Raw genomic sequence first — 12,901 nt, 5'->3', positions numbered from 1 at the left:
ATGCAGCATCCTAGCTGCTAACACCATATAAAAGACATCCTGCTAATATTAAACATGATTTCTTGAAATAAATGTTTTGCCTCTAGGAAGTCCACCAACAGTGGATAACATCCACTCTGCCTGTTCAACACTTCCAAGAGTTACTGTTACCAGTATCACATATACTCTTTTAAGAGAGTTGAATACTGTATCACCTAGTTTATAACTTGAGTTTTCTATTAATGATATCAATACAATTCATATTGTTCATATATTCCCCCATATCCTCTAGAACCCCCTCTCCTATCATTACTTCCCATATTCAAGTGTAATCCTGTTTTCTGTCTTCTCTCTAACTCAGTATAATTTGGTAAATTTCAAACAGCATATTTCTTGGTTTCTCTCAAATTAATCCTTCAACAGTATTTAACTCTCTCAATTCCACTCTGTATCTGAACTCTCTCTTATTAGAAGATATTCAAATACTAGCGGCCTTATTATCACTCAAAATTTCCTTAACCCTGCTCAGGGGCCTGACCTGATTACTGTTAACATTTCACTGGAATGATTCCATTTTTGTTAAACTGTTGCTAAAATAGCTGCATCCAGTGGAGATTTTAAGGAACAGAAACAGTTTTTAAATTTACCCTCCCCACACACTTTTCATAGTGCTACTAATCCCTTTTTCTAATTTTTATCTTAATTTTCTGTGCACAAGAACACATTTGGTGTTCCAAATTGTTTATACGGTATAGCCTTCTCCTATTTCATAACAACTTTTAACTGATCCATTTCATGGGCTGCTTCTGTAGCAGTAGACACACTAAGCTTTACTCAAAGGAGATCTATTGAAATGAATGGACCTAAGTTAGTCATATCCATTAATTTCAGTGGGTCTACTCTGAGTATGATTAACATTGCCAATAACCCAAAATACGTAATTTAAAGGAGGATATATCCATAGATGTCAGGAGGAAGCCTGTGCTATGATCAGATCTGTAGTCCATAAATTTGTTAATCCAGCATACCTGAATCTCAAATATCTTTGACTGGAATGGAACAAAGCCAGTTGACACAGTTTTGCAATCATACTATCTAATATCAAAAGGTTACTGATCTCTGGTAAACATATTTCTTAAGCGCACATGATAGAAAGGTTAAGGCCACAATCATATGCACACTAACCTGGAAGTAAACTCTACTGAATGCAGAGGGGCTAACTTCTAAGTTTCATGTAATAATAAGGGCTAAAGCTAGTTATTTCATTGCATGTTTCTTTGGAGTTGGCTAAAGGGACAAAAACAATGTCATGTGACAGGCAAACTGAAATGCTCCCAACTGATGCATAGCAATAGCAATTTCTCCGGGAATTTCAGTGCACAAACTGTAGTCATCAGACTGCAGTTCATATGTGTTCTTTCCACCCAGGCACAGAAGACGCTTTCGAGTTGCTGATTTTATTTCATTTTAAACATAACTGTTTTCCTTCTAAGATCAAACAACGCCAATTCACTTATTCCATTACCCATGCTAAGGCCCCAAAGAATTAAGCAATGGTTTCCAAGCCCCATGTGGGCTATAATGCCATGGAGCTTGGTAAAGGCAAGCCTTATCTCACAATCCATAATTTTTAATTGCCAGTACTCAGAGGAATGCCTAAATCTTCCACTGATGGCATCACAGTCTACTGCCATGGAAATAGTTAGCACTACAAACAGCGACCTCACCTCTATGGAAAACAGAGAAGACTGTGTAAAGTGGAAATGACAGCTGGGATAAATCAGCCTTCAAATATAATAAACATTTAAAGTAGCCTGCTTAAACATACACACAGACGAACACACACCAACAGTTCATACTAGCCTAGGGATCACTGCAGGACACACAAGTTTCTGGAAATGTCCATGTGCCCTTACACACTCCTGTGCTGTTTCTATTCGCAGGATCTGCACCATCTGAGAATTTATTATTCATCCTCTCAGGGCTGGCCAACATCTCTAATCTCAGTCCCCACTCCTCAGTTGTTACTATCCTGCATCCAGCCGATCTTTACTGGGATTGTGGTTCTGCGTACCAAAGTTTAAGAAGGCTGCCAACAAACTGGAGCATGTCCAGAGGAGCGTAGCAAAGATGACAAGGGTCCTAGAGGACAAGACGTATGAAGAAAGTTGTGGGGGACACACAACAGACGAGACCATTTAGAGGTGACACAACAGCCATCTTCAAATATCACATGGATGGAGCAAATTTGTTTTCTGTTGCTCCACAGGGCAGTACATGAACCAATAGCCCCAAAATACAATAAAGGGGATTTTGATTAGACTTCAGGAAGTATGTGTTCACGGTATGAGCTGCTTGGGGAAGAAATGGATTGCCTTGAGAGTTATAGAGCAGGGATCAGCAACCTTTTTCAGCCACGGGCCAGTCCACCATCTCTCAGACCATGTGGTGGGCTGGATTATTATTATTTTTTTTGGGGGGGGGATGAATGAATTCCTATGCCCCACAAATAACCCAGATATGCTTTTTAAATAAAAGCACACATTCTACCCATGTAAACACACCGGGCATGCCTCACAAATAACCCAGAGATGCATTTTAAATAAAAGGACACATTCTACTCATGTAAAAACATGCTGATTTCTGGACCGTCCGCGGTCCGGACTGAGAAGGAAATCTGGTTGGATCTGGCCCCAGGCCTTAGTTTGCCTACCCATGAACTAAGCCATTTGCTGCACAACAGTAGATTTTCTGTTGCATGGAGTTAAACGAGATCGCCTTTGAGGTTACTTCTGCTTCTCTGTTTCTACGATTCTAAGCTCTCCACTTTGCCCCTTGTCCCATCTGTTATATTCCTGCCACACATCAAGCATGTTTCAACAACAAACCATGAACTGTAAAACCATAGGACAAACCTTGGTTACAGGTCATGGTTAGCCTGGAGAGAGCTAAAGCATGAGCCAAACAGCCACAGTCTCCTCCCTGGGAGTCCCCCCTGCACATGCTAAACCTGGGAGTCCCCCCTGCACATGCTAAACCATGGTTTGTGAGTGAACCAGACCACTGAAACTACAGAGCCTAGGACTTGCCGATCAGAAGGTCGGTGGTTCGAATCCCTGTGATGGGGTGAGCTCCAGTTGTTCGGTCCCAGCTCCTGCCCACCTTGCAGTTCAAAAGCACATCAAAGTGCAAGTAGATAAATAGGTACCACTCCGACGGGAAGGTAAACAGAGTTTCCATATGCTGCTCTGGTTCACCAGAAGCATCTTAGTCATGCTGGCCACATGACCTGGAAAAACTGTCTGCGGACAAACGCCGGCTCTCTCGGCCTATAGAGCGAGATGAGCGCACAACCTCAGAGTCGTCCGCGACTGGACCTAAAGGTCAGGGGTACCTTTACCTTTTACTCTAAGTAGAACCTAGTTAGTGGAACCCAAATGAACAACTAACACAACTGCCAGGCTTCTGACACACATCTTGGTATCTTGAATGATACCTTCAGTGACTCTGGGTCACATGCCCAGTGACTACAATGAATATATTCTGTGGCAACAAACCATTTAGAAAATGAAAATCAGAAATGCAACTGGCCACTGTGAAACATTTTAAAGGTTTAGGGCTTTTAGTCAAGTGCCTGCTTAGAGATCTGTTTAATGTATTTTCTTTTTCGCGGGTGAACAGCTTTAATTACAGGCTAACTAACAATGAAACAGAATGATAACTCAAATGTTTTGTTGAGGGTTTATAGATGTGTTTAAGGCTGGATGGAGAAAAAGAGCTGGAAGGTGGCTCCAGGCACATTTGTCAACATGAAAGAAGGCACGCATTCTGGAGAGGAGGAGAGAAAGACAAAGGGAAGATGGAGAAGTCTAGGCAGATCGTGGGGAGTGGAAGAATGCAGGTGGAGATAAGGGCTGTGCAGGGAAGGAAATTCATTTTCTCCTCAAAGAACCCAAAGCAGTTTTTTTCAAATCTTGGGAAGATACAAATCTAGAAAACTGGTTTTGGGGAAATCTATGAAGGGAATGGAAACAACTTGTTGTAATTGGAAAAAAGAAATAATGAGGCCAAGACAGAACATTCTAAAAACAATACTGTTCATGGCTGCACATCAAAGGAGGAGTTGCACAGAGCAGACAGAAGCAAAAGATAATTGCATACACACGTTTTAGAGAAGGGCTGGTACCCCGGAAGGAAAAATAACCTATTCAGTATCTTGGGCTTCATGGGAAAGAAATACCTTCAGCAATTGTCCTTGTTTGCCTGCCACAGTATGACAAACTATTGCTTACAGGGACTGCTCATGGCTAGCAAGAAGAGAACTTAAGAGCTTATGTTCAGACAACATGCCAAGCCAAACTTTGCTTGGCAGAGAAATTAAAAAGAACAACCCACTGGGGTAGGAGCAAAGCAGCAGTGAACTCCTCTCAGAGAAACTGCATGTTTGTGAATTCTAGTAAGCCAGAGTTTACCACAAACAAAGCCGGGGTCAGCAATTTTTTTCAGCAGGGGGCCGGTCCACTGTCCCTCAGACCTTGTGGGGGGCCGGAATATATTTGGGTGGGGGGAAATGAATGCATTCCTATGCCCCACAAATAAACCAGAGATGCATTTTAAATAAAAGCACACATTCTACTCATGTCAAAACACCAGGCAGGCCCCACAAATAACTCAGAGATGCATTTTAAATAAAAGGACACATTCTAATCATGTAAAAACACACTGATTCCCGGACCGTCCGCGGGCTGGATTTAGAAGGCAATTGGGCCAGATCCGGCCCCTAGGCCTTACTTTGCCTACCCATGACCTAAAGCATATCTTGAAAATACCTGTCTAACCTTTTGCTTAGACTTCTTCAACAATTTTTTTCCTACTATTCAAAATGATTTATTTTTAATCATAATATGATAGTTACCCACTCCCTGCCCCAGGTCACATCTCATGCCATTCAGGTTTCATGACCTGGCCGGATCTGGCCCCAGGCCTTAGTTTGCCTACCCATGAACTACGCCATTTGCTTGCTGTGATGTTTGGAACCAGGTGCCACCACATATAATTGAGCTTCACAATAGGTCTGTGTGGTATAAGAAGCTAAAATACACTTTTACATACAGCTTTATGCGTGTACGGCTTTAAAAGAGGCTTAGACAAATTCATGGAGGATGAGGCTGTCCGTGGCTACTAACCCTGATGGCTATGTTCTCTTCAACCAGGGATCAAGCCTTTGGAGTGACAGGCCCTGCCTGTGGAACTCCTTGCAAGTAGAGGTCTGGAAGGAGTCAACCCTGCCTTATTTTGAAACTTGCATTTTTAAACCTACCAGTATTAATTGCTATTTATTTTTTTTAGTAAGATTTTATGTTGTAAATTGCCAATTGTTGGCTGCAATTATATTTTAGTAAATTGTGGGTTGCTTGCTTTATCAGCTGTTGGTTTGCTGATATTTTACTTGTGAGTATATTGTACTATATATTAATTTTATTGGAAACCTCTTTGGAAGAGTTTACTCTTCAAGATGGCATATCAATGTTTCAAATAAATGCTATGCTGGTGGAATGCCAAATACACTGGTGGCATGACAAATACGCCAGCAGAACTCTTCTAATACACTTGCAGATGCCTCCATTCGCAGAGCCATTTCCGGCAGAATAAAGTATAGGATTGCTCTGCCTATCTTTTGAATGTATTTATGATTATGGTTTATTGTTACTCAGTGTTAAGCTTTGGTAGATTGATGCTGCCTTTATCATTTCCTAAAATCTAAGGCATATATTTTTCATTGTTCCTCCTCAGCCAATCAGCCTATTAAAAATTATTATTAACAGAACTGAGTACAAGATAGGACTAGAAATCAGGATGCGATTCCTATTTTTGGGTGGTGAAAATAGCAAGCCAGACGCAAATGAATCCCCATGAGAGGGTAAGAACTGAAATATTGTTTGCCCACAACAAGCATACGTGCTTGGTTTCAGGGTTGCAACTTTTCTTGTTCTCAAAAAAATTAGAAGGAAGCAATATTATTGCTCTGATTGTTTCAGCATAGCTCTCTGCATTTAATTTCATCTATTACAACAATTTTCCATTTTAAATTCAGTTATTTTTAGTGTGTCTCATTCTCACTAGCCTTGTGTACTGGAACTCTCAACTGCATGAAATGCTATGCAGATCTTAAGCCAATACTGACCATCTCTAAGTTCCCTTCACTGCCATTCTATAGAATTCCTGCAATGTTGCATGAGCATATATGTTGATCCGGAATTAAATTCCACTAGAATAAGGCAATATGTGTGTAGATTCATGTAATGAGCTAAAGACTGAAGGTTTTCTCAACTTACTGGCAGGATACTGGAGGGTAGGGCTGTAGTAAGCCATTCCCAATCCTCTATTCCCACATAGTTTCCTAAATTCTAGAGCAAAATGGGGGAGAGAGTTTTTGGACCAGCAGGTGGAGTGGATGAGAACTGGACTCCAACAACATCTGGAGGGCCACAGGTTCCTATTCTAGCTTTAACATCCCTTTTCTAGAGCGCCAGGTGTTAATAGACCTGACATACCGTAGTCTCTCCCACTGTTAACAACAATTAAAATGCCAATGCCACCAACAGACATTTAAAATTCTAACATTTAAAGGCTTATCATCAATCCTCAACACAGTATACACAAAACATGCTAGCCTTCTTATACAAAATGAAAGAACAAGGTCTCATGAGGGCCTTTTAGCATTTTTATAGTGAAATACTATGCATCGCTTCTCACAAATATGTCCCACTGAATTCAATGAAATGTACTCCCAGGTAATTATGTAATGGTATTATAGCCTTAACTTTCCGGGGGAAGAAACCTACATATGCCAAAATTCAGGGGTGCTTTATAGAGTCACTGACATTGACAATCAATACAACAGAATGCAGTGGGGGGAAACAATGTGTGTTTGAACATCACAATAAACCATAAGTTTCAGATTTTAAACCAATCTGTTTAGTGTTTTCTTTGTTGTACTTAAGTCAGTGTGGACACAAAAGTGTTTTTAATTTTGCAAAAGATGGCATATTTTTATTTTATTTTATTTTTTATTTTAGTTTTATTCTTCCCTGTCTAATTAGTTTTAGGGAACAAACATAAAAGCTATTCATTAGCAGTAATCATAGAATCATAGAGTTGGAAGAGACCACAAGGGCCATCGAGTCCAACCCCCTGCCAAGCAGGAAACAATATGTAATCTGCTCCAAATATTTGCTTAAATTAGTATTTGCAAAGTGTGTTCCGAGTAACTCTGGGATTTAACTGAAACTCTTCAGGAATTTCTTGATGAGATGATAGATAATTATGGATATGCTGCCTGAAAGACTGTTGGGGAACTATTACTGATTTACCCTGAAATGCATAGTTGAAGAAAAGTAATGGAAGCAATCTAGGGTGACAAGTGAGCTTAACAAACCTGGCTGTGTGCTTGTCAGCCAACTGCAACCTAGACCAGGGTTGGAGGGTTTTTGTTTTTACCAGTCCAAGGACTGCATTCTTTCAGGGACAACCTTCTAGGAGCCACTGGTGTGTAGTGGGAAGAACAATGGATGGAAGACCTACTTTTGCACAACAGGTTACATTTCAGGCACACAAATACCAGAGGTTTCTACACACACATACACCTCTCCAGCCCTCATCCAAACAAGACAAATTATTGGAGACCAAGGAAACATTCTAGCCACACAAAATTACTTGAGGGTTTGAGTAGGGCCAGTAAGAGATGTGGCCAGAGGAACAGGGATAGTCTTAAGGGCCAGATAGAGACATGTGGTCCAAAGTTTTCCATCTCTGCCTTAGACCACTGATCTTCAGCTAATGAGCTGGGACCCAACATGGGGCCATGATCTAAGGAGATTTGAAACAGCAGGTGGCAAAAAAGAGAAAAGAAATGGGTCTCCCAATGTATGTTTGGGCTAAAGGTGGGTCCCTGGTTTGAAATTATTCAAGGCTACTGCCTTAGAACATGCTCCAGAATCCTCTGAAAGACACTTGTAAGAATTTTGAAGCAGTCATCAACAATCCATCAAATGAAGAAAGTGCTCCTGGGAATTACTGACTAAATACATAAGTCACCCATCACTTCTGTAGCAGGTCACAGTGGTCTCAGAACAATACTTTCATTTGCAGTAGGAAGGCAAAAGCGTATCAGGCAGATATTCCTTGTTTCCACTGGACCATAGCTCTGCGGCAGAGCGCTTGCGATGCATGCAGGTTCTCCACTTAAAAGGACCTAGTGGCAGATGCTGGGAAACATCCCTGCCTGAAACCCTGGAAAGCCACACCCAGAAAGAATAGATGGGCAAATAGCCTGACTTGATATAAGGTAGCTTCCTATGTTCTTGGGGGGTCTTTTTGTTTGTCGTTATGCCTGTAAGGCTATTGATAGATCTTTTACATCTTATGACTGTTGTGAACTTCTCTTTAACTCTGGTAAAAACGGGATACTAAGTAAATAATGTCAGGGAATGGAGAATACATAATGGCAGAAGATGGGATCCATTGTGGACTGTACCTTATCCTTCCTGTATAAACAGCAGGTTATTTCATTTTCATCAGTGGACATGATGCAAAGTAGGTACTTTTGTCTTAGTTGGAAGGAATATGGTTACTTGAGTCACACTGAGCATGAGGAATTTGAACTCTTCAGTTCTGCTTGTATATCACACTATGAGTTATTAACGTATTAACTCCTGAGAACTGAAAAGGCAAAGTCCACGGTGATAGTTTCATTGGGATACATTGATCTATAAGACTATGCAAATGCTTAACTTCAATTTTTTCTCCCTCTTGCACAAAAAAAGCTATGTGAACCTAAAATTACTTCAAAAGCTTGAATGTTTTCACAAATTAAAGTTGATTTTTGCTCCAGAAAGAATCGTGGAGGTACTTTAACTACAATTTGTATTCACAATCAACACACAAACAGATAAAGTTTTTTTCCTACTTCAGTTCAATATGTGCAGAGAGGCAACTGCAATTACAAAAGGATAGTATTTATTTTGGACTTATTAGGAGCATGATCCTAAGCATGCACCATTGAAACCCACCTCTCTGCATATTTACTCAGAAGTAAGTCACACTGGGTGGTATGCAGTGGGGTTTCTTTGGGGGGGTGCAGGGGTACGCATACCCATAAACATTATGTTAATCTTTGTACTTTTGTCCATTTACTGTATTCCCCCCCCCCAATTTGAACTATAAAATGGTGATTTTCTTGAATCAAAATGAGAGTACCCCTAAACATTTTTAAGGGGGGGGAGCACCGGTGGTATGCAATGAAACAGTTGTGCTAGTGCAATAATTAGTTCCAAAATTGGTGCAAGTGAAAAAGGATTACTCATTACTTTCTTCCCTACGTCTGCTCCAGAGGGTTTGGCGGCAGTGAGGGACAGGACCCAGAACAAGCTGGGGTTGTGTGGAAATGTGGAGAATGTTCCATTGTGGAAAGAGAAATTGTGCTAGCAGAATGGCTCACATCAGTGTACTGCTGCATGCAACCCACAGAGTTTACAGGGACTTACTCCCAAGTGTACATCTTAGCCATGCTTCAGAAGAAACCTTCATGATATCTACTAGGCTGCAGCAGAGAGAGAGAGAGACCCTTTGTCAGCTCTGCTGAAATATCAGGTCCTTCGGGCCCCTCAACTGCCACCTGGCATCAGCCCCTCAAGCAAACTGCAGTGGAGGGAAGAGATAAACCAGTTCTCTTGGGGCTCCTGCTGTCTTTGCAACTCTTTCCATTCCAGTTGGCCATGATGAACTTCGCCACTAAGACCAGAGTTTGCTCTTTCCCCCCTTCTCTCTGCTTCCAGAGGCTTGGGCTTGCAGGGCTGCAGCCTCCAACACGCCTCCTTCCTCTCCCTGGACTCTGCAGCCACTTCGCTGTAAGAGCCTTAAGAAAACCGAACCAGCTGGTAAAACAGGGGGCGCAGTAGCAGAGGCTCCCATTTGCCATACTAACCTCACCAGATCAGTCATACAGGATCCCACCACCACGACCTCAGCAGCTGCCATGTCAGAGAGAGGTTTAGGACCACAGCACCTAACCTGACTCGCATCTACCTGAGCTGCCTGGGCACTACCTCTCCAACCACCGCTCACCCCGCTTTGCCACGGGGGGGGGGGTCCTTCGCCTGCCCGCTATGTGCGCCCGCCAAGGCGCCTGAGTTTTTACATTGCGCTTTCCCGAACTTCGACTGCGGAGCGAGCTCAGCACACCGTTATCAGAGCACCCCATTATAACTCTGCTGCCCGTTCTAACGGGCGCGAATTTTTTTTTCTTCAGGCGCGCTTTAGTCGCCTATATATCCACGGAAGACCCGATTTTCTTTTTTTTAAAAAAAAAACTGCCTATCGGGTGCGCGCTTGGCTTTTCTGCAGGAGATTGGCGCGCGGGCGCGCACGCAGGAGCGTGCCGGGCGGAGTGGGAGGGTCTACGCAGGCGCGCGGGGCAAGGCGAGTCGCAGCTGCTGGGTTTCTTGGAGGTTTGTTTGCCCGTACTTCTCCCCTCCCCCCCCCGTGCAGTCTCCCTTTACACACAGCAACAGGGGGTGGGGTGGGGGGCAAAGATGGTTCCCCCTTCAGGCTGGGTGGGGTGGGTGGATGCTGGTGGGGTTTCTCCACCCCTCCTCTTTCTCTTCTTATTAGGGGAGCAAAGCATGAAGGAAGGGGCTTGGCTTGGCTGGGGGGGGTGGGGGGGGGAGGGACAGCAACCCCTCAGACCTGGGCATTTGACGGGGGGGAGACCGTTTTATAGGAAACAGCCACTACCAATTGTGTGCAAGGCTTGTGCTGCACTTACTTGTAGGTGCTGTTAATTTATGAATCAATACTGCTGCTCATAATACCCGTTTCCTGTGCTTCTTAATAGATTGCAGGATCGCAGCAGCTGGTGCCCTTGCTGGGCTCATGTGCCACTCATTCTTGCTACAGGTAGAAAGCCAGTTGTAGTGGATAAGTCCCCTGGCTCAGGCATCGTCTCTGTCATGAGCTTAAGCAGCCATTTAACTGGATCTGCTGCATCTGCAATATGGGTATAATAAATAAATAAAAAATTGGTCCAGTAGCACCTTAGAGACCACATAAAAGCTTATACAGTGGTACCTCCGGTTACGGACGCTTCAGGTTACAGACTCTGCTAACCCAGAAATAATACCTCGGGTTAAGAACTTTGCTTCAGGATGAGAACAGATATCGCATGGCGGCGGCAGCAGGACGCCCCATTAGCTAAAGTGGTACCTCAGGTTAAGAACAGTTTCAGGTTAAGAATGGACCTCCAGAACGAATTGAGTTCTTAACCTGAGGTACCACTGTACCCAGAACAAACTTAGTTGGTCTCTAAGGTGCTACTGGACCAAAAAAATTCTTTATTTATTTCGACTGCGTCAGACCAACACAGCTACCTACCTGAATCTAGAATCATGGGTATAATAATTCTTTTAAGTATACACACACACACACACACACACACACACTTTTCAAGTTTATACATTTCACTAATTTTACAGTCATTTTAACATTTCAAAATTGGGAAACAGGTATAATAATTCTAGTCTACTGTGTAAGGTTGTTGTGATATGACGTGTGTGAAGTGTGCGTTCGGCGCTTGAACAGCTATCTGTGCATGCCAATAGTAGATAGGTAGCCGTGTTGGTCTGCCATAGTCAAAATTAAAAAAATTCCTTCCAGTAGCACCTTAAAGACCAACTAAGTTAGTTCTTGGTATGAGCTTTCGTGTGCATGCACACTTCTTCAGATATAGAAGTGTGCATGCACACGAAAGCTCATACCAAGAACTAACTTAGTTGGTCTTTAAGGTGCTACTGGAAGGAATTTTTTTTATTTTGTGCATGCCAAGTATGAGTATTTTATGTTACGTTGAGGAAAACTGTTGAGTTTTACAACACATAGCTGTCAAAGGTAAGGGTGCCCTACAAAAACAAGTGCCAGCTACCTACCATCGATATGAGGATAGGACCTTGAAGAACTGCTTCCAGTCAGAGTTGACAGCACTGGGCTAGACGGACCAGTGCTCTGACTTGGGATAAGACAGCTTCATGTGAGGGTTGTGTAAACAATTTATAAATTTATGAATCTGTAAATAAAAGTGGGAAATGATTCAATGGCATTTAACCATTTATCTTATTTCTGAAATGTTCAGTTTTGTTTGCAGCACTGTAGTCTTCTGCACTTTTATATGAATATTGTTATATACTACTTACAGAGTTTAATGCAATCTCATATGTAGTATTTGGGCAGAAATTCAAAGCACGTTAAGTTTTCTATTGTTACTAAGAGACGCTTTTCTCCCAATATTTTTTTTCAATTTTATTTGGATAAAAATAATAAGCACAGCATATTTGATCTTGGTTCTGACTTAACAAGGTATTTTAGTAAATTGTTTGGAATGGTAGGTAAATTTTATACTCTGGTAAACTTTAAAATGTGTTAATGGTCACTAAACTCATTGAGAGATTAATAAAAAGGGCACTGTCCAACTGCTGAAGTAACTATCAGGCCTGGTGACACACTGAGTTGAGCACAGCCCATCAGCTGGATACAGTTGTCTGCCAAGAGCCTGACAATCACCCCTCCACCTCTGCTTTTGTCACCCCAAGCAACCAGCAGAACCAGAAGATTTATCAAGTCAGTGGTGGGCTAGTCTCATCTTGTTAGGTCATAAGTTGTGTTGTATTTTATAATGGACCACTGAACAAAATGAGAGAACCATGTTTTATGAGTGAGATGCTTACTAAATATTAGGAGTGCAAATGGTTGTGTGGCTATAACTGTGGACCATAGCCAAGTGGATGGGCAGCAGCTAGCCCAAATGTGCCCCCTGTTCCCAGCAGGCTTTGCTTCCATTTCCTTTCCCTTGGCCCCTACTTGCATCAGCCTT

At 42.3% G+C, this 12,901-nt stretch overlaps 2 protein-coding genes across 5 annotated transcripts in view; one reads left to right on the top strand and one right to left on the bottom strand.

The window, feature by feature from the left end:
- RBKS (ribokinase) overlaps nucleotides 1–10,256 on the bottom strand; it is a 68,999-nt gene extending 58,743 nt beyond the window's left edge. The window contains exon 1 of one of the 4 annotated variants that reach the window (XM_082214889.1): nucleotides 9,965–10,256. In XM_082214889.1, coding sequence (XP_082071015.1) covers nucleotides 9,965–10,017 — 53 coding nt within the window. In that variant the 5' untranslated portion in view covers nucleotides 10,018–10,256. Of the gene's footprint in view, nucleotides 1–9,536; nucleotides 9,590–9,964 lie in introns of those variants that run through there. The other 3 variants (XM_082214887.1, XM_082214890.1, XM_082214888.1) reach the window with 3 other exon arrangements.
- Nucleotides 10,257–10,405: 149 nt separating this feature from the next.
- BABAM2 (BRISC and BRCA1 A complex member 2) overlaps nucleotides 10,406–12,901 on the top strand; it is a 140,262-nt gene continuing 137,766 nt past the window's right edge. Inside the window, exon 1 of the mRNA XM_082214867.1 lies at nucleotides 10,406–10,487. The gene's annotated coding sequence lies outside the window, so the exon portion shown is untranslated. The remainder of the gene's footprint in view (nucleotides 10,488–12,901) is intronic.

Source organism: Podarcis vaucheri (genome assembly GCF_965113315.1).
Source record: "Podarcis vaucheri genome assembly, chromosome: 3".
NCBI classification, from domain to species: domain Eukaryota; kingdom Metazoa; phylum Chordata; class Lepidosauria; order Squamata; family Lacertidae; genus Podarcis; species Podarcis vaucheri.
Note: the sequence above shows the minus strand (reverse complement) of the source record. Positions and strands in the feature narration are given on the sequence as shown.